The sequence below is a fragment of the Engystomops pustulosus genome, chromosome 5, assembly GCF_040894005.1.
Source record: "Engystomops pustulosus chromosome 5, aEngPut4.maternal, whole genome shotgun sequence".
Classification (NCBI taxonomy): Eukaryota; Metazoa; Chordata; class Amphibia; order Anura; family Leptodactylidae; genus Engystomops; species Engystomops pustulosus.
This window is the reverse complement of record NC_092415.1, coordinates 82,266,634-82,294,261: the sequence shown is the minus strand read 5'-3', so window position 1 is coordinate 82,294,261 and position 27,628 is coordinate 82,266,634. Positions and strand designations below refer to the sequence as shown.

Genomic DNA, 27,628 nt, shown 5'->3' with positions numbered 1-27,628 from the left:
CCTTTAACATGTCACTCTGTTTGTTTGCACTGAAAAGAGTCCCTAGTGAGAACAATCATAAAACATTGTTTCAATCAGTAGACCAAGACACCCAAAGGCAAATGGGTGGTATAATAGATTTCCAGTGTCAATATTAAGCAGTCCTACCTTACTCTAGGCGGGAGACACAGGGGTGGATGGTCCCTATTATAAGAGGGGAGTTTGCAATTAGTGAGTTTCATATGCCCACAAATATCAAGGGGCCCAAAAATGAAGGTGAAGCAAAAAGCACCAATATATTGGCACAATTTAAATAAGTGCGCCCTGCACCATACCACCACGCCCCCGACGCTCCGCCCCGTCACATGGTCAGTCGGTCGTGAGTAGTCACGGGGAAGACTGGGGGCAGGGCCGCGTATGTGCACAGGCCGAAAACACCCGTGCATGGTCACTCGCATCCCCAGAGCCAGCCGTGCGCCTGAAATGTCGCATGGTGGCGTGGCTGATGCGCGCGACCCCCTGAAGTCGCCCCAGGGTCTGGCAGAGATGAATCCGGCCCTTGTTGTGTCGGTATGGCGAGCCTTTGGGCTCACTATATCGCCGACATCTTCATCACATGGGAGGGCTCAGAGGAGCAGTTTTTGACACTCTTGGGCGACCTCAACCAAAACACCCTGGGCCTTAGATTTACTCACGAAATCCATACCACGACTATACCATTTCTTGATGTGTTCATCCAGAAAAGACCTAACAGTGAATTGGATACCACAGTGTACAGAAAACCCACCTCTACCAATTCCTTCCTGCGCTGGGACTCATTTCACCCACCAGCCCTAAAGAAAGGTATCCCCTATGGACAATACCTTAGGATGTGCAGGAATTGCTCATCCATTGGTGAGTTCAGATGTCAGGCTAAAGACCTGAGATCCCGTTTTCGGGCCCGTGGTTATCCGGACCACATCCCCCGTTCAGCATACCAGCGAGCATTAGGGTCCAATAGAGTTGATTTACTCATGCCACGTCCTGCTTCTCCTACGCCCCAACTTATCCGTTTAGTTGGCACCTATGATGGTGGTGCACAGTTCATACGTCAGATCCTCAACAAGCACTGGCACGTACTTAAAAGGGACCCAGATCTATTGACCGTGACACAAGACTATCCCACAATTACCTTCAGAAGAGGGCGGAATATCAGGGATAGACTAGTCCATAGTCACTTCGTTAGACCTAAACAGACGGGGACCTGGCTCAAACAGGATGTAGTGGGGTGCTACCGATGTAGTGGGTGTATGGCTTGTAAGGTTATAAAGAACACCAAAACCTTTAATAGCTCTGTTACAGGGATCACATATACCGTCAGACAGTATATTAACTGCAAATCCCTCGGGGTCATTTACTTAGCCACATGTGGGTGTGGAAAACAGTACGTGGGGAAGACATTTAGGGAATTCCGACGTCGTGTTGGGGACCATTTAGGTGACATTAGGCATAACAGGGACAAACCCCTCTCTAGACACTTACATGACCAACATGGGGGCAGCACACAGGGGCTTTCCTTCGTTGGCATCGATTTGGTGAAACTCCCAGAAAGAGGGGGAGGGATCGCATTCTCATGCTGGATTTTTAGACTTAAAACTGAAACCCCAAAGGGGTTGAATGAACAGCTAAGTTTTGCGTGTTTCCTCTAGTCCTTACTCTACGCCTTACACCAGTCTCATACGATAACTCAGCTTTTTATAAAGAAATTTTGACTATTGTACCATCCTTGACTACTGTACCAAATTGGATATTTTTGGATGTATTCACTTCACTAGCTCAAGCCACCGGGTATGTATTGACCTAAATCCCCTTTTCTTGTTTTTGTACTTTGGATAATTGGATCAGGCACTCACCTTGATGTATATCTGATCTACCATCCCCCGGTCCCAAGCTCAACAGCCAAGGGGCACATTAGCGCACTATTCTCTTTTTCCCTGCATCTCTTCACTCCCCCGGGGACGCTCTTGTCGCCGGAGTCCGTGCATCTCTGCCGGACCTCGGGTTGCTTCAGGGTTTGTCTCTGCGCATGCGCGGGTCGCGCGCATCGGCCGCGCCACCGTGCGATATTTCAGGCGCGCGGCTGGCTCCGGGGGTGCGAGTGACCATGCGCGGGCGTTTTCGGCCTGTGCACATACACACGTGCGCAGGCCCGGCCCCGCCCCCCACTCCTGCCCGTAACTACTCACGACCAACTGACCATGTGATGGGGCGGAGCGTCGGGGGCATGGTGGTATGGTGCAGGGCGCGCTTATTTAAATTGTGCTGTCGGACCTCACACATAGATCCACTGGTCCTGCAAGGCTGTGTACGGGGACGCTGCATTTGGGCCCGCACAGCCCCAACCTAACCACTGGTTCTTACCCACGATTCAGACCAAGGTAAGAGGACAATATATTGGCGCTTTTTGCTTCACCTTCATTTTTAGGCCCCTTGATATTTGTGGGCATATGAAACTCACCAATTGCAAACTCCCCTCTTATAATAGGGACCATCCACCCCTGTGTCTCCCGCCTAGAGTAAGGTAGGACTGCTTAATATTGACACTGGAAATCTATTATACCACCCATTTGCCTTTGGGTGTCTTGGTCTACTGATTGAAACAATGTTTTATGATTGTTCTCACTAGGGACTCTTTTGGCGCACCGCATTTACCCCTGATGAGCCCAGGAAGGGTGAAACAGGTCCTGTCGGGATTTGGTTGCCTTGACCCCTGTGATGTGTATTAGTGTCTATAGGACGAAAAATTGTCCATAACCTGCTACTAGACGCCTATTCTTTTTTCTACTGGGACCACTCCGGTTGTGTAGGCTTTTTGATAGGGCTATCCAGGCAGGGATAGGTTCCTGTCGGGGTTGTGCCCAACTAGGACCACGACTCCGAGGTTAGGTTTTCAGGGTATCAGAGAAGTTGGACTTAGGGTGTATCAGGGAGAGTGACATTGTCATCTTGACCCCATTCTTGACATCCACAAGTCCCATCTTACCCTGTTTACACTCACATATCCTTTTCACTTTATACGGACACGATGTGCCCCCCCTTATTTCCTGGACGAGCAGTTTGACGTATCTCGCCTGGGACAACACTAATAAACATGCATCGCGTTCGATGAATACAGATAGTGTGTTTAGTGACATATGCTGCTGAGCCTGAAAGGTGAGCCATGTACTAGTTCTTCAGTTTTGTTATCTGTATACTTTGAACATTAAGGCCACCCAGCTCATGTTCTGCAAATGTCTATTTCTCTCCTAGATAGGGTTCATGCACAAAGGATTCTACTTGGAAGCAGTTTTTTTTGTATCATATTTTATATGTATCTTGAGACTTCAGTAAAAGTTGCGTTTTAGATCACTTCTTTGTATGTATTTTTTGCTATAAGGATATTAAAGAGAACCCGTCATGCAAAATAACCCCCCTAAACTAAAAATATTTTCATAAACTGCCATCAGAGAGCATTGCCTCTTTCCCTTCATTGTCCCTCTACATGCCTGTAAACCTAAGCAATGAGGTCCTAAAGCTGTATGCAAATGACCTGTGAAATGTCCAATGAAGCATTAGCATATTCAAGCTGTCCACTCTATTCATGAGTGGGAGGCACAGCCACACCCCCAGTGCATGACTGACAGCCTGTATAATGATGTGAGGCTGTATAATGATGTGCTTCCTGGTGCTGGTGGCCACGCCCCCTGCAGCCTGTGTGTATATGTGTGTGTGTGTTTAGGAGAGATACAGCAGCTCCATGCAGCCATGTTACAGCAGAACATGTCAGATTCATGTGTAGCTCATGTCTGTGTCTCTCACCTGTATATTAGGAGGATGCAGTATGTCAGCAGATGCAGCACACACACCAGCCATGCTTTACTATACATTACACACAGACATGAGCAGGGGGAGGAGAGGGGAGGGGTAACAGGAGTGACATCACTGCCTCTGACCATGTGACCAGCCTCATTTACATGATAAAGAAATGATGATTTTACAATGATTAATGTATGAAATAACTAGATAAAGGCTGGGATGGGATCCTTGTGAGCTGCTCCAACAGGTAGAGGTAACAGGACTAGTGACACAGACCTGATGACAGGTGTCCTTTAAGTGATCATGGGTCATTAATTCTATTTGACCACTTTTTGTGGAGTGTTTATATCAATAAAGCAGTGGAGAACAGTTAATAGAAGTATTTTGGTAAATTACCGAATATCCTGCTCACAAAACTAAAAACTTTACAAAAAACATGAGCCTTCCCTTTTAACCCCTTCAAGACCAAGTTTTTCCTTTTTTTTTGTTTTTCAATTCTCACCTTCCACAAGCCTTAACTTTTAGATTTAATATTCTGTTCCATACACTAGGAAGCTGGAAAAAATTTCCAAATATGGTGGAATTGGTAAAAAAAAAAAACCTGTTGCACCATATTTCTATGGGCTTTATTTGTTCGTTTTCAATTGGATGACCGTCTTATCATGATGACGTGTGATAGAATTACAATATAAATGTGTATGTATAGTCTGTTGTCTCAAACTTGTATATTATTTTTAAGAACTTAACAGCATAGTTGCTTTAAGAAGAGCCAAATCCCTCTGGCACAAAGCACTAATTCTGTCCTGACCACAGTGTCATGTATATATAAGCAACGGACTTGGTCATTTAAAATTTAACTTTTACTTAGTCACTTTAAAAACACTCAATGCAGTAAATAAACATAAAAGAAACGAGCACTCTTACCAGGTGGAGCATCGGGTTGCAGGATGGATATCCTAGAGAGACCTAAAGGGGGAATAGTTTCTCTCCCTATATAGTCAATTGTCCCTATGGCCCCAGTTGCTCCCGTCCTGACAAGGACAGTACCCAAGTCGTCCCTAGACCGGTGTACTATTATGCCCTAAAAGGTATAGCCGATAAAAGTGTGCTCCCCGTCCCTCCCTACCCTACGCGTTTCATCACCGTTCACGGTGAGTCATCAGGGGGATTCGTGAGGCCTGACCAAGAGGTTCAGGAGGGGGAGAAAATAACATTCAAGTCTGGGGTTCCAGGAATCCTGGAAACAGGTCACACGCAGGCCTTCCTGGAAACTTCCCCAGAAGAGGGGCCGGGTCCACCTTCGTTAAGTGGTATACCTTGGCTAGTGAGCTCACTAGCCAAGGTATACCACTTAACGAAGGTGGACGAGGACGACTTGGACGACTTGGGTACTGTCCTTGTCAGGACGGGAGCAACTGGGGCCATAGGGACAATTGACTATATAGGGAGAGAAACTATTCCCCCTTTAGGTCTCTCTAGGATATCCATCCTGCAACCCGATGCTCCACCTGGTAAGAGTGCTCGTTTCTTTTATGTTTATTTACTGCATTGAGTGTTTTTAAAGTGACTAAGTAAAAGTTAAATTTTAAATGACCAAGTCCGTTGCTTATATAAGCATAGTTGCTTTAGCTAGAGACACTGCATGAAACATGTTGTTAGGCATCCTTGCAGAAGTGGAAATTAATGCAATGAACAGTTCAGGATGTCCAATGTCCAAAGATTTAATTAAGTTTTAATTTTTTTTTTTTTGTTTTTAAAATTCTGTTCAACAAAACATCGGCAGTTTACTAAAAATATTACACAGCTTTATAGTTTTGTTATCAAGAAAAAATAAGTGAAAGCGAAAAATAAAAGCTCTTATTCCCCACCCACTTTTTAGAAAAGATTTCTAAATTAGAAAAAAAGCACATTTGCATTAAAATATAATTGTGTGTTATAACAAGGGCTCAGAGTAGTTCGAATCCCACTGCAGCCATCAATCGCTACACTTTCACCCATTGGCAACTGGCACCAGGGTTTGTAGGGTGCTGATGGAACCCTGACTGGTGTGGGACACCAATAAAAGACCTCAGGACTGCTTCTAGCAATATGTTTATAAAGCTGTGCCAGAGGCAGTATAATACAAGACCCCAAATGTCAGTGGTCAGGGAACCCCTGTGGGACACAATGATTGTATATTTTTTTTAAAATTAATTAATTAAAAGCACTCACATTCTGCTTTTATCAAAATCCGTTCCCACTCAGGCTAGATAGCTTGCCATATATCCCATACAACACAAAAAACTAAATAGACGAAGACAGTCCACAAATTTTTTTCTTGCCCATCGTTCTCAGCAAAAAATAATAAATGCAACCAGAAAGTTCATGAACCCCCTATACAGCAGGAATGCAAAGAATATAGATCTTAATAGAAAAAAATAGTCCTCAAATTGGAAGAAGACTGCAAAGATTTTTTTATTGTGAAAAGTTAGTAACTTTTTTTTTTTTAAACACTGTAAGTTGGTATCATTATTTGTATTGTAGAAAATGGGTTTTAAGTTATTTATGTTGCACTGTAAAGTGTTCAATATTTTGTTATAAACCAATGGAGGTTTTTTGGTAAAACTTGATGTATAGCCCTCCGGGTTAAGCTGAGTATACCAAGAATTTCTGGTATAACACTACATCAGGCCCTGCCTGTGCTATTTCCTACACCAGGATTTGCTGAATTCTCCCCCAATGGATGGATTAAAATTATATATATTTGCACTGAAAGGGTTAATGCAAGTTGGATAAGTTATATGAAAAACTACAATTTCTACCCCACAACCCCATACAGCTGCAGTGACCTTATAGGTGAGATCTACACAAAAAAGTAAGCTCTGAACAGGCCTGAAAACTGTGGGTAATGTCTCTGGTTTCCTCTTCTAATGCCCAGTTTGTCCTTGCCAACCAAAACAGACCAGGTAAAATGACTATAAATATCAGGCTGTAGTGAAGACAGGCCAGGATGTAGTTACACTTGGCTAATCTGTTCAGCTTGTATCTTTGACACCATGGGTGTAGTATAAATTTAGTCATAAATTCAGTCCGTGTTAATTCCACCTATCATCATGTGCTTGAAAAAACCTCACTGTGCAAATGGAAGATTCATCTTCCCCTATGTGCGTTTTCCTGATGTAAGTAGCATCACATTAGAAGTTTTGCAATACTTTAGGCCTTATTCATATTCTGCTTTGTGTGCTGTAAGAGAACTGAATCTATGTTGTTAATCTCCCTAATGGGTACTGTGACGCTGGAGTGACTACTGTAATAATTATTTGTACGCTGATGGTTCAGCTCTTTCCCCTTGGTTTGGAAACATGAGATATGTGTGTGTGTATATGTATGTATGTATATATATATATATATTTGTGTGTGAGCTAATAATTTAACTTCAAAAATAGCATACAGAAGAGCGAGGGGATGGGTCTTCTTAATGCACTTGTTGCATAATCTTTTAATCTCTTACAAAACAAATAAATCTATGATTGACAAAAAAGAAAATGTATCACAGTGATGAAACCATCTTCATGATCTCAGGCCCAATTCCTTTTTTAACTGTAAGGGATATAGTGTTAGGGTGCACTCATTTCTTTGTAAGTAGTAAATGTATAAATACCATTTTTTTTCCAATTTAGACCTGATGAGGTGTCTACTGTAGGACGCAAAGTCTTTTACTTTGCTATAATTTGTTATAGCCTAGTTTTTATAGCCTGTATTTTTTAAATCTATTTTTATGCAATAAGACCATTGATTTTTACACAGCTTTTTTGAGAACACTTCTCACCGGCTTGGACGTGACTGCAGCCATTTCCGTTTATGTTATCCACACAGTAGTTCCTGCCAGTGCAAATCCATAAGTTGAGGCGACTTCCACCAATCAACTGAAGTAACACAGTTAACGGAGATGAGAAAAGCTCCATCCATGAGCGAGCTGATCTGCCAGGGCCCAACCTGTCCATCGCACAGAAATTGGTGCTGCAGTTCAGCAATGTGACACATCAATATCCTGGATAACTTTAAGAAAGTATTTTTGAATATGAATTTTATTTTTTTCAAATAAATATGTCAAAATGCACTAAATGCCTGTTGACAAACTTCTCAATTTCCTGTAATCTAGGTCAGAATACAATAAGATCATCATTGACCCTTTTTTGCATAGCTCCCCTTTTGTCCTAATTTTAGAATATACTACAGGAGCTTTAGCCATAAAGCAATGATTTAGAAATAAAGATCATTTATGTTTTTGTTTTTTTTTTCATTTGACTGAAAGTGACCTTTCTTCTTGTCCCTTCTTTTTAGATGCTAGAGATATTGAACAGCTAAGAAAGAATAATGTTACTCACATTTTATCTATACATGACAGTGCCAGGCCTATGCTAGAGGTAAGTAGAATTGCCTTTCTTTTCATCATCCTTGTAAGCATGACTTTCTACTTGTCCTTGTCTATAACATTGAATTCTTAGACAACAACATTTACCATACCATGACTATGCTGTAGCTACACTGATGCAGAATAATATCTTATTTAGTTTCAACAAGGTTTTATTGTTTGAAAAACATAGGAAAATGCCTTACAATAGGTCACGGCACAAGATGTTAGTAATGAAACAGAATTTTTTGATACATTACCAGCTTCTGTATCGTTTATAACAATAAAAATAGGGAAACCAGGGTGGGGAAGGGTACAGAGGGGGAAGGAGAAAAGCATACAGGTAAGATCACAAGAACTGTATAGTGTAGAATATTGATAGACCAAGACTATGTGTGAAGAAGTGCTGGAGCCATGTTGATGCATAATGGACCATTAAGGGGACAGGGATAGAGTTCTCTCAAGGGTGGGGGAGCCTTGTGAAGAGATCCATGGGTTCCAGATCCCTTCAAACAATGGGAAAATGTCAGTCCTTGTTGTCTCAATTCTCTCAAACAGCATCAGTAGGTTGATTCTGTTCTTAACCGCGGTAAAGGATATGTGCGGAGATTTCCATTTAGCTGCTATGTAAATTCTAGTCGCTAAAGCTATAAATTGGACTAACCGATGGGCTCTGTTTTTAACCTTTGCTGGTTTATCTCCTAGTAGGAGTACTGATGGGGTTACAAGTGTTGCGTTACCTAACAGAGAGCGAATGAGGGTTTTCATGCAGTTCCAAAGGGAGGCAGCTATGGGGCACTGCCACCATATATGGGCCATATCGCCCAGGGCATTGCAGCCTCAGAAGCAACTGTTGGGCAGGTGGGGGAACATATCGGAAAGACATGCGGGAATGTAGTATGTTCTATAGAGTAACCGAAGAAAGGTCTCTGTTAATGAAACTTGCTGGCTGCCTTTCGCTAGAGTGGTACAGCAGTGTCTCCACCTTGGCAGGGAGAACTGGAAACCCTGGTGAAGGGCATTGAAAATAGAGTAAAGCAGAGAGATCGTTCCTCTACCAAATGGGTCATTGTATACAGGTATTTTCAAATGCCGTGCTTAAGTTTGACGACATAACTTGTGGAACAATATCTTATTTAATTTTGAGTGGTTTTGCTGAAAAAAACAATTATAAATAATTACACATGAGCTTTCTGAACAGCCAAGACAGGACTAATCAACCTGAGCTGGATCACTCATACACAGCAGCTGGGGATGATGCAACAATTGATTATTCTGCCTGGCAGGGAGAACATGGATTTCATCCTCCTCTGAGCAGTGCATAACTAATGTAAAAGGAAAACCACCGAGCCCAGGCACAGAAGCAACAGAGCTTCATTATCATAATTTTATAATTTGTTTTTTTTTCAGAAAAAACACTCAGCACAGGGATTAAATAAGCATTCTCTAGGTATTTTTGGTTCATAATGCATTAAATCAAATGGTAGGTTTCCTTAAGTAAGTACATCATTTTCTACAGTAGACAATTATATTCTTATTTAAAACTGTCTAACACAACCGTGATGGATCTTGGCAGACAACTAGACTTCTCTCATGATCCACCATTAAATTGAAGGGAACCTGTTAACAGATTTTCACTAATTGGCCTTATAACAAGTTAACATAGCACTATACTAGTGCTCACACTGTTTTAAGCTAAAAAAAATGCATAGTTCCTATACCCAGAAAATGAAGTTTGTAAGCCTACCTGGCACACTGTCAGAAGGTGCAGGTTGTTCCAGGGGTGTGTGCGGTCATGGAAAGCAGTGTGTTTATCACCTCATGTCTGCTCACCCATCCACCCCTGCTATGGTTGTTTCCTGTGTTACTATGCTACACTTTATCTGTGCTGTGTACTGGTGCACTTCACACAGTAGACAAGGAGGGGGAACCATATGATCATTTTTATATTCAGCCAAACAACCATATTAAAAAGCAGATCTAATATTGTTTGATCACCTATTGATCTGGGATTCTTGCTGCAATTTTAATGTCTCAATGCAGGGATATTTGGCTAATATACTGAAACCACCATTGCAGTAAGTAAAGGCCAGTGTTGCTCTTTTAGCTTTGAGGGATTGAAGTGATGTTCACGTCCATAGTTTCATGGCTGTGTGCAGTTAGGCTTTTTATATATTTTCCATTCCTTTTTAAGCCTAATCTTCTAAAAAGCAAGAAACACGTCCAGTTTGTCCTGATGTCCAGGATATTTTTCTGTTTACTGACTGCCTACCCAGGCCCCATATCACCAATGCTGATTTTTATAAGGACATGCCTTATAAAAATAAGCATTTGAAGTTAATGGCAGCGGCACTTATGTTTTCCAGGCACTTCTTGAACACAAAGCCAACTACCAGCCGCATCAGTGTGGTTTAGAATTTGATGAACAAATCTCTGCCTAATGCAATCTCTGAAAACATGATATTTATCTGTAATATAAATTTTTTTTCTTCTCTTTGGAATGTATATAACCATGTTATTTTATCAAATATTATTCTTCTTGTCACATTGCAAAATAGAGGAATGATCACTTATGAGCTTTAATTTTTTTTTTACCCTTCAGTATACCCTGTCAGTCACGGCTTATGCTTAGAACATTTTCATGAGTCATGTTAGCTGTGAAAGGCAGATGCACAGTTCTTATTATGGCATGATGGACATCCTCCAGACTTTCAGTGTTCCCCATGCAACCACTGACACATTTCACACTGAAATTATAATGTCCTTGAAAAAGGGCTATTTTGGGCCCCTGTTGCCAGTAAAAGTCAAATAAGGGTTGACATATCTGAAAGGAATAGCCAGGTGGCAACTAGTTATTTGCATACAACAAAACAAGTCATACTTTCAGGTTTACACTAGAACAAAATGTATTGTGACTTGTTTTCCTGGAAATCATGTATAATAACAGTTTTTTGCAAAGTAATATTTGAAGTCCATGTTTCATACTAGAATGGTAGTTATGTAGAAAAATAACACAAAACACTATACCTTTTATTATCGATCGGAAGAAAATGCTAAGTACACCATTCTGTGAAGAGCCTTTGCAAGTAAGCCAGTATATTTTCTAGGGTTTTTACTTGTACTGGAAATCTGCAGATAGCACTTCTATACACATCAAGACACTGTGCCACTTTAAATGGTCACATCTCCTGAACTGTCCTATGTTATCTTTCAGTACAGATTTATATTCCAGACTGTAGCTTTAACAGAGGATATTTACAGTTCGGTTTCACTTAGAAACACAATCCTAATACTATATTAAAGGGAATATTCTCTTTAAATACACCCCAACTACATTTCTAGCCATGGGTTAGTTGATATGACCATTTTAAGCCTGTCAAGTTGAAGGAAGAAAGTATAAGGAGCTATTTAAGACACTTTGCAAAAGTACATGACCCTCGGTATCTGTCTACGAACCTTGTAATGGGAAAAATGACAAGAATATCTCTAAACATTTGCTTATTCGATAGAAAATTTTATTAATTGTTCTGTTAAGTTAAAGTTTCACATGTCACGAAAATAACAAAGTAAACATTACTATGTTATCATATGTAGAATGTTTCCATAGATATAGTCATTTAAAGAAGAACAGAACTGTGAGCAGCATAAATTGTCCTCGACATTCAGGTACTAATGACCCTCCGTCACAAAGGGGTTAAAACATACATATGAACTATTGCCATGCAAATACAGATACTCAAATAGCCATGTCCCATGTCCCTGAGTGATGTTGTATGCATTGGTGTAGTTCCATTATGTGGGGTTATCATGTGAACAGTATACTGCACATCACAAAGAAGAAAAAGCAGTAAGCAATATTACATGACCGTTCCACTAAACTGGGTTAAAAGGGTGCATCCAAAATGTAAAGCAGTTTAAAGGTTTGAATAAGTTACTGTCAGAAGACTGATTATCCTTTGGCCATTATGCAGTGCCATGTTTTATGGTACTTCAGAATATCCAAAGTACAGGTCGCCCACGCTTGCATCCGCTCCTGCTGAAAATGCCTAAAAATGTAACCGTTTACATGCCATGGTTGCAGGCATAATATAGAAGTGCTTCTCCAGAAATTAAATTAAAATATCAGCAAAAAGTCATTACAAACAGAGTAAACTTTTTTATGTTAATGTTGATGATTATGGTTTACAGCCTAGGAAAACCCAAGAGTCGACTCGAAAAATTTAAATAATTCACCCAAACCACCTGAAAAGGCTTCCTTAGGATTTTAAAAAGTTCCATAGCCTGGTTCAGTAGGTGACACAATCATGATGAAGGCTGCTGATTTGACATGTCCAGAAGGCAGTCATTGACACACTCCAGAAGGAGGATATGCTACAAAAGGTTATTATTAAAGAAGCTGGCTGTTCACATAGGGCTGTATCAAAGCATATTATTTCAAAGTTAAGTGGAATAATAATTCTTTTATTTATACAGCGCACACAGATTACATAGCGCTACACAAAACTTGCCAAATTTCCAAATATGTGTGGTAGAAAATGGTCTATAAGGTGCATAAATAAATGGAGTTACCACAGCCTTGATAGGATTGTTAAGAAAAAGCCATTCAAAAATATTGGGGGAGATTCACAAGTGGACTGCTGCTGGAGTTGTTGCTTTAAGAGCCCCCCAGACACAGAAGTATCCAGGACCTGGGTTACAAGTGTCACATTCCATGACAACACCAGAAGCATCTTACCTGGGCCAAGGAGAAAAAGAACTGGACTGTTGGTGCAGTGGTGTTTTTTTTTTATGAAAGTAAATTTTGCATTTCATTTGAAAATCAAGGTCCCAGAGTCTGGAGCGAGAATGGAGAGGCACTTTCCAAGCTACTTGAGGTCACCACACACAATTTGATCTACAATCTTTTTACTTTTATTTTACCCATGTGGTAAACGCTTTTACCTCGCCCACCTTAAAATGAAATAGCTAAAATCTTTTTTTAATTTGGTCACCCCAAAGCAATCTAGATTTTGCTTTTACTTTCTGCATTTAAAAAGCCATTCATTTTTATTTCTACTAGGCAAATTAATATTTAATATTTAATTTCTATACCAAAAACTGTAAAATTAAAAAAGGCCAGTCATACTTTTTATGATTTTATAATTTTTTTGATTCAAAAACATTTTTGTAGCAAGTAAAGGGGCAAAAACTTGATTTAATCATTTAAATTTTTCTAGTTGTGGTGTTTACTATATTGGATGATTATTTCTTTTTAATATTATGGTCATTGGACATGGCTTAAAATGCATTTGAAATTGGAGAATAAATGTATCATTTCATACAGTGAACAAATAAAAAGAGGAAAACCTTATTTGCAGTTTTTATATTACCCCTTTGGAAAAAAACATACATGTAAATCAATCTCCAGAAAAAGGCCATTTTATGTCTGTGACAATGTTTATTATTGTCTATGAAAATTGCTCAATAATCCAATCCTAACCACCAAAACTTGATGAAATTCTTGCTTCTCCTGAAACCAAAAATCAGTTAAACCAATTCAGTGAGAGCCTGAAACATAGAACAAGTTGTAGGATTTCCAGATTGTCAAGACGTGAAACAAGCGAGAGTTAAATATCTACAAAAAAAATCAGTTTTCTACAGAAAATGAAGATGATTAAGGCATATGGAGAGTCGGTGAAATGAATTGCTTTCATTTGCCACAATCAGGTGCTTTCAGCTCCACTTGAGAAATGGATGTACGCTACGGTATATGTGTAATAGCGTGTTCATTGGTAATTCATTTTTCTGTACATATATTTTATAAATGTATGCTGTACAGTGTAATTATCCCTACTGAATTATGAAATATAAGTGTTTTGTTATAGCCTGTTGCACCTTCCAAATTATTAGGTTCACATCCACACTGTGATATATAGATAGATAGATAAAATATGTTATCAATAAAATAATTGAGATATCTAATTTAGCACTTCCAATAGTTGAGTTGTCATTCACTTGTGTTTATAGTTTTTGTCTGTAATTGTTAACTCGCCGCCCTACATATTGATGTACTTAAGGCACTCTATATGTGACTTAGTTAGCACTTGGGGAACGCCGGGGGCTGTCTGGTTGGATGGTATCTATTTCTAACATGAATTAAGTAATTGCTCTACAGGCAGTCCCCGGGTTACATACAAGATAGGGTCCGTAGGTTTGTTCTTAAGTTGAATTTGTATGTAAGTCAGAACTGTATATTTTATCATTGTAATCCCAGCCAGAACTTTTTGGTCTCTGTGACAATTGGATTTCAAAAATGTTTGGTTGTCATAAGAACCAGGATTAACACTAAAGCTTCATTACAGACACATTTGATAACTGTTACAGTTGTTTATTGTAGCCTAGGACTAAAGTACAAAAAATTTCCAATATCCAGTGGGTCGTATGTAAGTCGAGTGTTCTTAAGTAGGGGACCGCCTGTAGTTTGCTTTTGCCTTCCTGTTTCATAAATAAATGAGAAGGCTCATAGCACCAATATTTAGGTTCTGGCTTCAAATTATAATGTTAATCTAAATATGTCAGTAGAATTTTATTTTGATTGTAGGTAAAATATCTCATTGATGGTGAATATTCCTTATAAGGAATAGGTAACAAATATTCTAGATTGCATCTTCATGTATGTATTTTATTACAAATGTTATACATGAGTGAATCTGACTTTACAACAAAGATGAGTATCTTAAGAACTACACGTTCTTCTACATGTCCTAACATGTCCAAATGTTATAATAACAGTTTTTCATGTGAAACGTATATTTTTGATGTAAATTGTGTTGTTTTGTTTCTTCTAAGCATATGAACTCTTAAAATTGAGACTCGATATGTAAATTTCTCTTAGGTAAATTGTGTGGGTTTCGTTGAAATCTGTAGCAAATTTTTGGTGTGCAGTGCAAAAATGTATTCATTAGTTGCTCTAATCAATCATTTCTTTAATTCTACCACATGGTATAGCTGTGTGTGTGTTTTTTAGTTTTATTATTTGAGCATCTTGAAATGCATTAGACCTTGTGCAGAGTTCTTCCTAAAGAGCATGGCAAGACCATGTTGTATCTTCGTGATGGTGCCTTTGTGCAGGACTACTAATGATAACCTCACAGCTGCTGAACAGATTCTTCTGTCACAAACACCTGTTTTTCATGTGAAACAAAAGCTCTCATTATAGCTCAGCATGATACACATAGGCTACTTTTTCTTCTCTCGACGTTTAACTTTCGAGTTTCATATGACACAGCTGCCTTTGTTTTAAAGTAGTTTCCTATTTATAAACTTTATATAAAGTGGTTGTATTATACAGTAGTTTCAAGGTCAAACACTGTTCTTGAAAAGTCACTTTGAATTTGCTTGATTTTTAGATGGTGATATAGTTATATAGTTCAGAATGTTATCTGGGGAATATCTTTTCTAGCAGAAGATTCTGTTCTTTTTAATCCTGTATCCTATTAAACAGAAAGTAAGGAACCCCAAATGCTCATTACATTTCCACTAAAGTGAATGAGAAATTCCATTTATCCCTCTTGTTGGACAGCAGTGTGCGGGGAGTGCCAAAATGAGCTTGTTATGCTTTGTGTAAAGGGTATTCAAGACCAGTAAAAATGTCAAGAAACCAACAAAAACACAAGCAGAGGTTGGCGCCTCAGGTGATATCGTATTACTAGATCAAAAAGGGGAACCAGACCCCAAATTGGGTGCTGACCTGGGTCCCACTTGGTTTTTGTGCATATACAGTGAAGGAAATAATTGTGTTCCCTGGCTGATTTTGTAAGTAAGACATGAACACTGTAATTTTAAGGGTAAGTTAAGTTAACATTGAGATATAGAATATCAGAAATAAAATACAGAAAATCTAATTGTATAAATTCTAGAAATGTATTTGCATTTTGCTGTGATAAGTATTTGATCTCTCTGGCAAACCCCTTGTTGGCAAGCACAGCAGTAGGACATTTTTTTTGTAGTTATTGATTAGGTTTGCACACATGTCAGGAGGAATTTTGGTTCACTACTCGTTGAAATGATTTCAATCATTAAGCTTTTGAGACTCAGCTCCCTCCATAAGATTTCTATGGGATAAAGTTCTGCAGACTAGTTGAGCCACTAAGGATTTTGGTGTACATGGCTCCATCCATTCTCCCATTGATGTAGTGAAGAAGTTCTGTGCCCTTAGCAGAGGAACATTAACATAATGTTTTCATGCTTGACAGTGGGGACAGTGTTCTTTGGTTCATAGGCAGCATATGTCTTCCTCCAAACACGGTGAGTGGCAGAGCAGGGGGACTTTGCGGACATTGCAGAATTTTAAACCATTACTGCGTAATGTGTTACCAATGGTTTTCTTGTTGACTGTGGTCCCAGTTGCTTTTGAGATCATTAAACAATTCCCTCTGTGTAGTTTTGGGTTGATCTCTCAGCTTCCTCATGATCAAGGACACCCTACAAGGTAAAATTTTTCATGGTGCCCCAGACCGATGTTAATGTGCAGGTCAATGATCTTGTCCCTGACATCCTTAGACAGCTCTTTGGTCTTGCCCATGTTATAGAGATTGAAGTCTGACTGATTAATTTAGTCTGTGGACAGGAGACTTTTATACAAGTGACAACATAATATGTTGTCTAATGGTAACAAGTAAATTAGGAATCATATAAATGGTCTGTAGGAGCCAGAACTCTTAATGGTTGGTAGGGGATAAAATACTTATTTCTCTAAGAAAATTCAAATAAATGTATATAATTTATACAATGTGATTTTCTGGATTTTTTTTTTTGATCTTCTATCTCTCAATGTTAAAATTAACCTACCCTTAAAAATATAGTCTGTTCATGTATTTTGTCTTTGTCAGTGGGCAAACTTTCAGGTTTAGCCAGGAATCAAATAATTATTTCCTTCACTGAAACTCCACAAAGGTGATTGGTCTTCGCTGCTATGAGTCTGCAACATAATTGATTTTGGGTGATGTGGTACCTGCAGCTACTCTTGGTCAAAAAAACTGAAACCACAAATTGGAAAACTGGTATAGTATATAATAAAAATGAGAAAAAATATAGCACTATAGGGGGTTCTGGAATCCACATCTATTATACAGGAGTCCATGCATCCGCACAGCCAAGGACTGACTAATTATTTCAAATTAATACATTTTTTTTATGTAAAAAAGTGCCCCCCATATGGACATATTTTGCTATGAATATTCTCTATATAGCCTTAGGAGTCCAGGATACTGTAAACTTTATATTTGATGGCAATGCACAAAAGCATGAATACGCTTTTTCTAGCTTGCCCAAGCAGTCATTGTTCAGTCTTTCACCCAAATTATCAATCCTTAATGTGGTATCACCAACTCCTATTCATATTTTTTTTTTAAAGCTTTATTGATGACAAAATTTTTTTACAAGCAATAGACAATTCAAAGATCACGACCATCTCTTACAAAAATATAAAGTACATAGTTGTAATCCAAATTTTCCAATGAAACATATTATACCCTCCCCGCCCCTGATCCAATCCGATTCACGAATTGTAATGGCCAAAGGCTCCACAAATAGGGCAAATAAGAGTGGGGAGAGGCGACAGAGAAGAGGGTACCTCTGTGTAGATGGAAAGGCTCGGAATACCAACCATTGACGCCAATTAGTGTTATAGGGGAATGATCTTTAGCCATCTGATAAACTCATTGCCAAGCCCAAATCTTCCCAGGACCTTCCAGAGGTAATGCCACTCCACCCTGTCAAACGCTTTAACTGCGTCTAAAGACAGGATGGAGCTGCTACCTTTCTCCCCCAACTGTATATCTGAAAACAACCTATGGAGATTAAGCCCCATTCCCATAGATGGAATAAATCCATGAATGAAGATCACCTTTTTAAGCCTAGAAGAAATAATATTCGCTAAAATTTCCATATCGCAATTTATCTGCGATATATTGCAATGTACTCACCTTTCTGATGTCCCCCATAGGTCCTCTTCTCCTTCTGATTCTCTGGGACCTCCTCGGTTCCTTCGGCTCCTCTTTGGGTCTTTCCGCTCCTCTTCAGGTCCTCTTGCAATGCTGGCGGCTCACTAACAATGACATCAGCAAGCAGCTGACGTCAGTCTGTGTGCCGGCCGAGCGTGAAGACCCGAAGAGGAACAAAAGACCCGAGGAGAATCGGAAGCAGAAGAGGACCTACGGGGGCTATATATTAGGGGGCTGTCTGGCAATATACTACTGGGGGCTGGCTGGCTATATACTACAGGGGGCTGGCAGGCTATATACTGGGGGCTGTGACCAATGCATTTCCCACCCTCGGTTTATACTTGAGTCAATAGGTTTTCCCAGTTTTTGTGTTAAAATTAGGTACCTTAGCTTATACTCGGGTTGGCTTATACTTGAGTATATATGGTACATCCATTTCTTCACACAGGTACCAACACCCTAAACAGACAACAACATTTTTGTTTGGATTGTGCTCAGTGAGTATCTTTCTAATTAAAAGGAAGGTATCGCTTATATTTTCAAGAATTTATTTTCACTAATTGAAAACTAGAACCAATACATAAAACATAATTTAAGTGCAAATTACATTTTCATATAGTGTTTTTTCCTACAGGGCATGAAATATCTATGCATTCCAGCATCTGATTCACCAAATCAAAATTTGTAAGTACTTTCCTTTTGCATTTTTTTTTTCAATGTTATTGATTTAAATCATAATACTTTATAAAGAAAATCAAGAAGACAGTAAATGGGTGCTGTCTAAAGTACATGAAATGTAGTGTTCCTGTTTGTGAACTTTCTGGCTTTACATCAAGTATATGTTGTCATAATTTATTCAGACCAACTTATGAACTTCAAGGCTGTTCCACTGAGTGTGCTTTATTCACCATTTAATCAGGTACTGTGACTTTAATAGATAATAATGTAATAGATAGGAAGGTAGACTGATTTATGTTGGTATGCTTTGACAATGTGCATTAAATATATGCTTAAATAAATCTTTATTTAAACTAAAGTATTACAGTATTTCGATTGCATTTCAATAAAAAAAAATGACATAAGAGAAGGGAGCAATAGCTAAAAATGATGTTGCTGAAAGTAAAGAGGCTTAGGAGTGGTGTCTGAATAAATCCTCATTTGAAACTCTTAGCACAAGCATAAAGTGAAGTCAAGTTTATTAAAATGTATTAATTGAGGTTTACTGTTTAACAATGTTGACCGCTTTTATTATAGACAGATGCTGTAAGAAAGATAAAAATTAAATCTAAAAAGGGGGAAATTTGGTAAACATAGAAGTGGAAACAAGATTGTTAAAGGTGATATAAAGGGGAAGTCCCTTGCAGCATGCAAAAATGAACCCAGTGTGCACTTGGTAATTTGTGATGCATAAAGTACATGGAATGTCCTATTTATGATTTGGATATATTCTCCCATATGTACATTTCTTGTTGAATGGGGAAAAACCTTGTACCGCGTTGTGATTTTCAGCTTGAACAATGACACTTTGGACTGTTCTAATTCAGTAATGATTACTGCTGTTCTTCAATTTTCCAATATACTTTCTGTATCCATTCCTCTAGATTTTCTAGATTCCTCTAGGTTTTCTAGATTTCTGCTTGCTGTCCTGCTAAAGAAAGCTTCTACGTTTACTTCCAGTGGCTAGAAATCTGTCCATGGTCTTGTGATGGACATGCAGGTGCATGAGCCTTATTATCACAGAAAGTAATCAGAGCCATGTGATAATAACAGCTTATCCACCTGTGTGACATTGCATGACCATTGATAGATTTCTATCCACTGGCTATAAACAATGAAGCTTTCTATAGAATGACAGCAAGCAGAGACCTAGAAATCCATGACGAATTGATACAAATTGTATAACTTTTCCTTATACAAACTATATAATATTTTTGGCTGAAAGTGGAAAACCCCTTTAAAGACATCTGAATTGGAGGTGGACCACTTCTGCTCACTGAGACCTCTGGTGAAGCTGTAGATGCTAATCATTTCATGAACTTTAGCCCCCAGCTTATTGATCAACTATAATATTTATCAAAGGTGTATACAATGAAGTTTTATTATTAATAATTGTTCCCATATCAACCCAATCTTTTAAAATCCAAATGTCACATGAACAAAAACATATTTGTCTTAAAAAAATATACCGTATATTCCGGCGTATAAGACGACCTGGTGTATAAGACGACCCCCCTACTTTCCTGTTTAAAATATAGAGTTTAAGATATATTCGCCGTATAAGACTACCCCTTTTCCAACGCATACAGTAGTATACAGCACAGCCCCCAGTAGTATACAGCACAGCCCCCAGTAGTATACAGCACTGCCCCCAGTAGTATACAGCACAGCCCCCAGTAGTATACAGCACAGCCCCCAGTAGTATACAGCACTGCCCCCAGTAGTATACAGCCCAGCCCCCAGTAGTATACAGCCCAGCCCAGCCCAGCATTAAAAAAAAATAAATAAACTTATATACTCACCCCGATGTCCGCGCCGTCTTCTTTCTTCTGCCGGGCGCCGCCATTGATCTTCCCCGGCAGGCGCCTAGTATGACGCGCCGCTGCTGACGTCATACTAGGCGCCGACCCGGGGAAAGACATGGCGGCGCCCAGCAGAAGAAAGAAGACGGCGCGGAAGACTGAAGACAGCACAGCGCGGACATCGGGGCCAACGGAGGGTGAGTATTTTCCCCCCGATGCCTTTTTGAGGCTGCCGGCAGCTTTTTGAGGCTGCCGGCAGCCATCGCTGTGCAAACACCCGCGATCGGTGCTAGCACCGATCGCGGGTGTTACCGGTAAGCCTTTGCTGCAATATGCAGCAAAGACTTACCGGTTATGGAGAGGGCTCAGCCCGTGAGCCCTCTCCATGCACCGGTACCCGCCTTATAAGACGATTACCGGCGTATAAGACGACCCCAGAGAAGACAGAAGATTTTTCTGTCTTCAAAAGTTGTCTTATACGCCGGTATATACGGTACCTGTTCAGAGCATGTATGTAACTAGGTAACTGCATGTATGGAACAATAAACCCTTAAAGGGAACCTGTCACCAGTAACCTCAGGCTCATTTATATCTTTTTGTAAACTTAATTTCTTGAGAATACTGATGACCTTCAATTTAGAAAAAACTGTGCCATCCACCCCTAAAGGTAAGAAGCATGTATGTGAGGACAGTATACCATCAGTAATCTGATGTTAGATGTCCTTTTTATGGTTTTTATGGCTCCTCTGTGTTGCTGCATTTGTCTAAAAATGATTTTAATTTCCTTGGTTTTCTTCTGGATATCCAGTCAAGGAGGTGGGAGAGCTCTTAAATGGAATCGAGCTCCCCGCACTCTCACAGCCGCTCTGACTCGTAACGCCGCACGGATGCCGCTCCATGTAACTGCTAATCCCCACACATGCAACTGCTAATCCCCACACATGCTAGCTCTTACCTCAGGAGTGGCTAGGGAAAGAAATTATGTGGAGCTGGGGGCCATGCAAAGGATGGATTGAAGGTGCTGTCACGCGTGTGGGCCTCGACCCTATCGCATATGTGTTTCTATGGAAACGCAAGTGATTGGTAACCAGAACCCAGTGTCTTGCATTGTTTTAATGCAAGACATTGGGGCTCATTTACTAAGGGTCCGCGGAGTGCATTTTCGTCGGGTTTCCCGATGATTTCCACTTTGCAGCAAATCGGCCCAGGATTTTGGCGCAGGCGATCGGATTTGGCGCATCGGCGCCGGCTTGCAAGCGAGACACGCACTTACAAGCACCGGAAAGAAGAAGGTGAACTCCGGCGGACCTCCACTGGGAAGCGCTGGATGCAGGAAGTCGGGCGCGCAATCTTCATGAATCGCATCGGACCGTCTGAATCGGGGATCGCGACAGGACCAGGTAAGTAAATTTGCCCCATTGTGTTCTGGTTACCAATCGCTTGCTTTTCCATAGAAACGCATATGTGATCAGACCGAAGCCTGCCCCCGTATGCTAGTGCTGCATTTGTAAATGCAGTGCTAGTGGTACATGTGACTGCACCCTTAGAAGTCAGACTGGATATCTAAAAGAAAACCAAGGCAATACCCAGGCATTTTTTAACACATGCAGCAACACAGTTGACCCTTAGAAAAATTGTTTAGACACCTTTACAGACTTGTATAAGGTTCTATTTAGAGTCTTTAGGGTACCTTACTGGTGACATATCATCACCACTAAATGGTATATACTTGTGTATAAGCCGAGTTTTTCAGCACAAAAAATGTGCTGAAAAATCTCGCCTCGGCTTATACACGAGTCAGTAAAAAACCTTCCATACTCACCCTTTGGCGTCGGTCGCGGCTTCCCGATGCACAAGTCCTCTTCTGTCTTCTCTGCTGTAACAGCCGACAGAGACGCGTCCATGTGATCTGCCGGCGGCGCATTCTATGATGCGGCCGTTGGTGATGTCATAGTATGCGCCGGCCGGCAGATTGCATGGATGCGTCTCTGCCGGCTGTAACAGCGGAGAAGACAGAAGAGGACCCACAATTTTTTTATGCGGGCTGGCTGTATACTTAAAGGGTTATTCTCATCTGGGAATTCACATTCCGTTTCATTAATCTGCCATATATAAACATTTCTTCAATTAGATGTTATTAAAAAAATGTTAATTTCTCATAAATGTAGTCATTTGGTCCCTTAGAAACAAGACTCTGTCACTGGATACAACCACCTCTGCTGGAGGGATTGCACAAAGAAACAAAAAGTTTTTGTATATGAAATGTCTGGGTGTTACTGTATGTCCCACAGCCGTCTTGTGGTAATTGATTGCAGAATCCTTGAGGTCAGGCAGGACTCAATAGCTCATGTCTGGCCACCGCTGCCAGAGTGTGGGGTGGCTGTAACCGAGGAAGCCATCTCGTTTCTAAGGGACAACATGGCTGTTTATGAGAAATTATCTTCAAATGGGAACATTTCTTTTTAATAACATCCAATTGAAGAAATGTTTATGTATAGCAGATTGATGAAACTGAATGTGAATGCCGAGATGAGAATACCCCTTTAAGGGGGCGGGCTGGCTGTATACTTAATGGGGCTGGCTATATACTACTGGGGGCTTGCAGGCTGTATACTACTGGGGGCTGGCTGGCTATATACTCCTGGGGGCTGGCTGGCTATATACTCCTGGGGGCTGGCTGGCTATATACTACTGGGGGCTGGCTGGCTATATACTACTGGGGGCTGCCTGGCTATATACTACTGGGGGCTGCCTGGCTATATACTACTGGGGGATGCCTGGCTATATATTACAGGGTGCTGGCAGGCTATATACTACAAGAGACTTGCTGGCTATATACTGAGAGGCTGTTACCAATGCATTTCCCACCCTCGGCTTATACTCGAGTAAATACGGTACTTTAAGGTGTAACTGTAAAGTTGCTGATAAAAAATAGTTTGGCACAGCTGGAAAGAGCCTTTGATGACAATTCCAAGCATACCTGTATCATGCTGCTGGCTTCTTCCTATCCTGAGATATATCTAGTATATTTAACATTAGATTCAGATTAATTACTAATTATAGTAATTAGCTATCGCAGGTGTTAACCATTTAAATCCCTGGGTTCTGCGATATTGGATTTGATGGCCGCCACCTGCGAGGTCAATCGGACAACCTAGGGTTAAAATACCCTAGGGCAGGGGTCCCCAAACTTTTTACATAGGGTGCTGTCCATTGTCTCTCTGACCGTTGGAGGGCCGGATAAAAAGCGGTACATGTGACCGCATCTGTAATACACTGCCCCTCCCCCTCAATCAATTATTTAATATGCTGCACCCCCTTGTGAACTATTTTATATATTGGTCCAATTAATTAATTAATTGGGTCAATTAATTATTAATTATGCTGCCCCCCTATTAATTACTAGACTGTCCCTTAAAATTAATTATTTCCTATGCTGCCCCTCCACCATTAATTATTTCCTATGATGCCCCTCCACCATTAGTTATTTTATGTGCCCCCCCCACCCACCATTAGTTATTTTCTGTGCCCCCCACCCACCATTAGTTATTTTATATGCCCCATACCCACCATTAGTTATTTTATATGCCCCCCTACCCACCATTAGTTATTTTATGCCCCCCCCACCATTAGTTATTTTATGTGCCCCCCCCCCACCCGCCATTCATTGTTTCATATGCTGCTCCCATAGTGAATTGTTTCATATATTAGGGCCCCCAGCCAGCACAATGTTTTAACTGCTATTTAAAAAAATTAAAAAATCCTATACTCACCTCTGGCTCCCACATCTTCTTTCTTCTTGCAGCTGTCGGACAGGAAAAGGTGTGCAGCCGCGTGATGACGTCATCACGTGGCCGTGCATGCAGGTTCAAAGAGCGATGTGCGCCGGGGTTGTCTTCCGGGCACATCGCTCCACCTGCAGTAATAGTGCTCGATTCCGGCCGCATGGAGCACTATATTGTGACTGGCAGGAGCGACCGGACCGGACGGACAGAGGCCCCTGCCCGACTGCCAAGTCCGCGGTTCGATGTGACGGGGGCCGCATAGAAACGCTCAGCGGGCCGCATGTGGCCTGCGTGCCGTAGTTTGGGGACCCCTGCCCTAGTGGGTCTGGTAAAGTTTTTTTTTTTTTTTTCTAAACAAACTAAAGGAAAATTTTAAAAAATTCATTTAAAAAACCGTAAAAATTTAAATCGCCCCCTTTCTCTAGAAGTGATATGTTCGGTCTATGAAATTATATTAACTGTTATTCCTGGCGTTTAACCCCGGAACAGAAAATAGTGCCCAAAGTTTAAAATGCCACTTTTTTTGCTATTTTGCAAAATATCAAAAATTCTATTAAAAGTGATCATAAATTCCTGCACCCCTCCCCCTCCTCTGTAATCCTTCTTTTTTCTTCAAATTCTCTCTTGCCCCTCTTGTTTTTCTTTTTCTTTTCTTCCCCTCCATGTGTAATTGAGCTTTTATGTTGTTCCTACTCGCTATAGAGTTCAGTAGGGTGACCATAGGGTCGCCTAATTGGTAACACTTGTTCATGTAAACCCAATGTGTTTTGTTCTTTCTTTTTTTCATTATATAACAGTTCACATATTCATATATTTGTTCGTGCACTAATTGTGTCCTCCTGGGATCCTTATGCCTCATGTTTACTACTTCCACAAACTTCGGAGTGTGGTGTATCCACTCTACCAGACGGACATCTCTTCTCAGCTGCTCTGTTCATGTCCTGCGTGACCTATACTGATATTGATCTGTAATTCTACATTTGATACTTTTGACCTTTTGCATTTATGTATGTGAACTTCATTACTCCTTAAATAAACTGTATTGAATATAAAAGTGATCATAAGGCTGTACAGTTCTCAAAATGTTAGCATTGAAAACGTCATCAAAAGTAAAAAAACAAATTACACAACCCCACAAGAACATGGCACAAATGCATTTTTTCCCTCAAATGTCATTGCATTTGGAATTTTTTTCCCGCTTCCCAGTATACGGCATGGAATATTCAATACTGTCATTATTTCATAAGTGACATTTTTTGGTCTGTAGTGACTGCGCTCCTATTCATATTAGGATGTGGGTCTGCAATTTTTTGTGTAGAGAAAAATATTGGCAGCCCGGACTTGTTCTACCTTTGTTACAAACTTACCTCTCTGTCCACTGTGACCTCTGAGGAAGCTCTCTGTATGTTTATAAATTACTGTACTTTAGTTCATTGCAGCCTGGGACAAAAGTGTCTTCAATGAAGCTTTATTGTTAACCCCTTAACGTCGAAGCCACTTTTCACCTTCCTGACACAGCCCATTTTTTCAAATCTGCCCTATAAATGGTTATAACTTTGAAATGCTTTAACATAGCCAAGTGATTTTAAAATTGTTTTCTCGTGACACTTCATGTTAGTTTAAAAATTTTGGTGGTATGTTTTGCATTTATTTATGAGAAAATCAGATATTTGGTGAAAATTTGGAAAAATTATTGATTTTCGAACTTCAAAATTTTCTACTTTTTCCACACATAGTCATAACAGCAAAAAAACTTAATAACTAACATTAACCAAATGTCTACTTTATGTGGACGTGTTTTTTTATGCATACTGTTATGGGCCTTTGAACGTGTGATTTTTCACATTTTCATAAAAACCGCAAAATCCTGCTATTAAGGGACCTGCTCAGGTTTCAAATCGCTTTGAGAGGCCTACATAAAAGTAAAACCCCATAAATTACCCCATTATAGAAACTACACCCATCAATGTATGTAAAACAACTTTTATAAAGTTTGTTAACCCTTTCATTGTTTTACAGGGGTTAAAACAAAATCGGTTACAATTTTGAAAGTACATTTTTTTTGGTTAAATTAATGTGTTTTTCAAAAAATGTACAAATTCTCAGTGGATAAAATACCAAAAGAAGGCAGGACCCGGCTCACTGAGGAGGATCACGCAGCCCTGGGCACTGGCAGTCCAGGGGCTGCAATCGGAACCACGGACACCCCCCCCTCCCCCGATTCTCTTGAAATGCCCCTAACACGCTACAGTCAGCACGACCGTGGCGTGTTAGGGGTTAACACCCGCGATCGGCGAAATCTCCGATCAGCTCAATTCAGGAGCCGGGGCCAGAAGCTTGACGTAATAATACTGCATTTCGCGGGAACTCACCTCCCGCCATGCAGTACTATTACGTAAAATGTCGGGAAGGGGTTAAAGGGGTATTCCGAGAATATTAAAAACCTTATCAAAAAGTCTGATACAAAAACCAATGATGCTAAAAATAAATGAATAAAACAAAACTCAATGTCATTAGTGACAAAATTGAGCTCATATAGTTTGATTTTATGATTCACAAAATTTTATGGCCTTTAAAGTAGGCAGAGTTATCATCAAGATTGCTGCAACTGGAAAACATTAGTTCTCAGTAACTCCTCCTCCTCCTCCTTATGTTCTGCTCCCAGTGAAGATCTAACAGACTGTCCTTACTGTTACCATAGTAATGATGTGTAATTGCAATCACTGCATTTCCCCACTGAGATGACGTCTCACCACAACACTGGCCATACTGGATGCACTGCAACCAACTGACTACAGCCAAACTTGGTGGTGATTACATGACCTGCCAAAAAACTTCCCCTCCAAAAACATGGTGGTTCTCCTTCCCTACTGCTCTGTATTATGTGCCCATAAAGGGGTTTACATCCACATGGGGGGGTATTGCCATACTCGAGAAACTGCACAACAAAATCTGAGATTTGTCTCCTGCATGATCATGTACATTTAGGACAAATTTTAGGGCATTTTATTGTCAAAATGTGAAAATTCTGTATGGAACTTTCATTTTGTTTTATTTCATGTTCGATGATTAAACACTTAACAAGCTTAACCCCTTACCGACATTTGACATAATAGCACTTCATGGCGGGAGGTG

General features: G+C 40.2%; 1 protein-coding gene across 1 annotated transcript in view; it reads left to right on the top strand.

The window, feature by feature from the left end:
- The window catches only part of DUSP22 (dual specificity phosphatase 22), a 62,237-nt gene that overhangs the window by 23,822 nt on the left and 10,787 nt on the right, over positions 1–27,628 (top strand). Inside the window, exons 3-4 of the mRNA XM_072152499.1 lie at positions 8,137–8,219; positions 18,824–18,873. Coding sequence (XP_072008600.1) covers positions 8,137–8,219; positions 18,824–18,873 — 133 coding nt within the window. The remainder of the gene's footprint in view (positions 1–8,136; positions 8,220–18,823; positions 18,874–27,628) is intronic.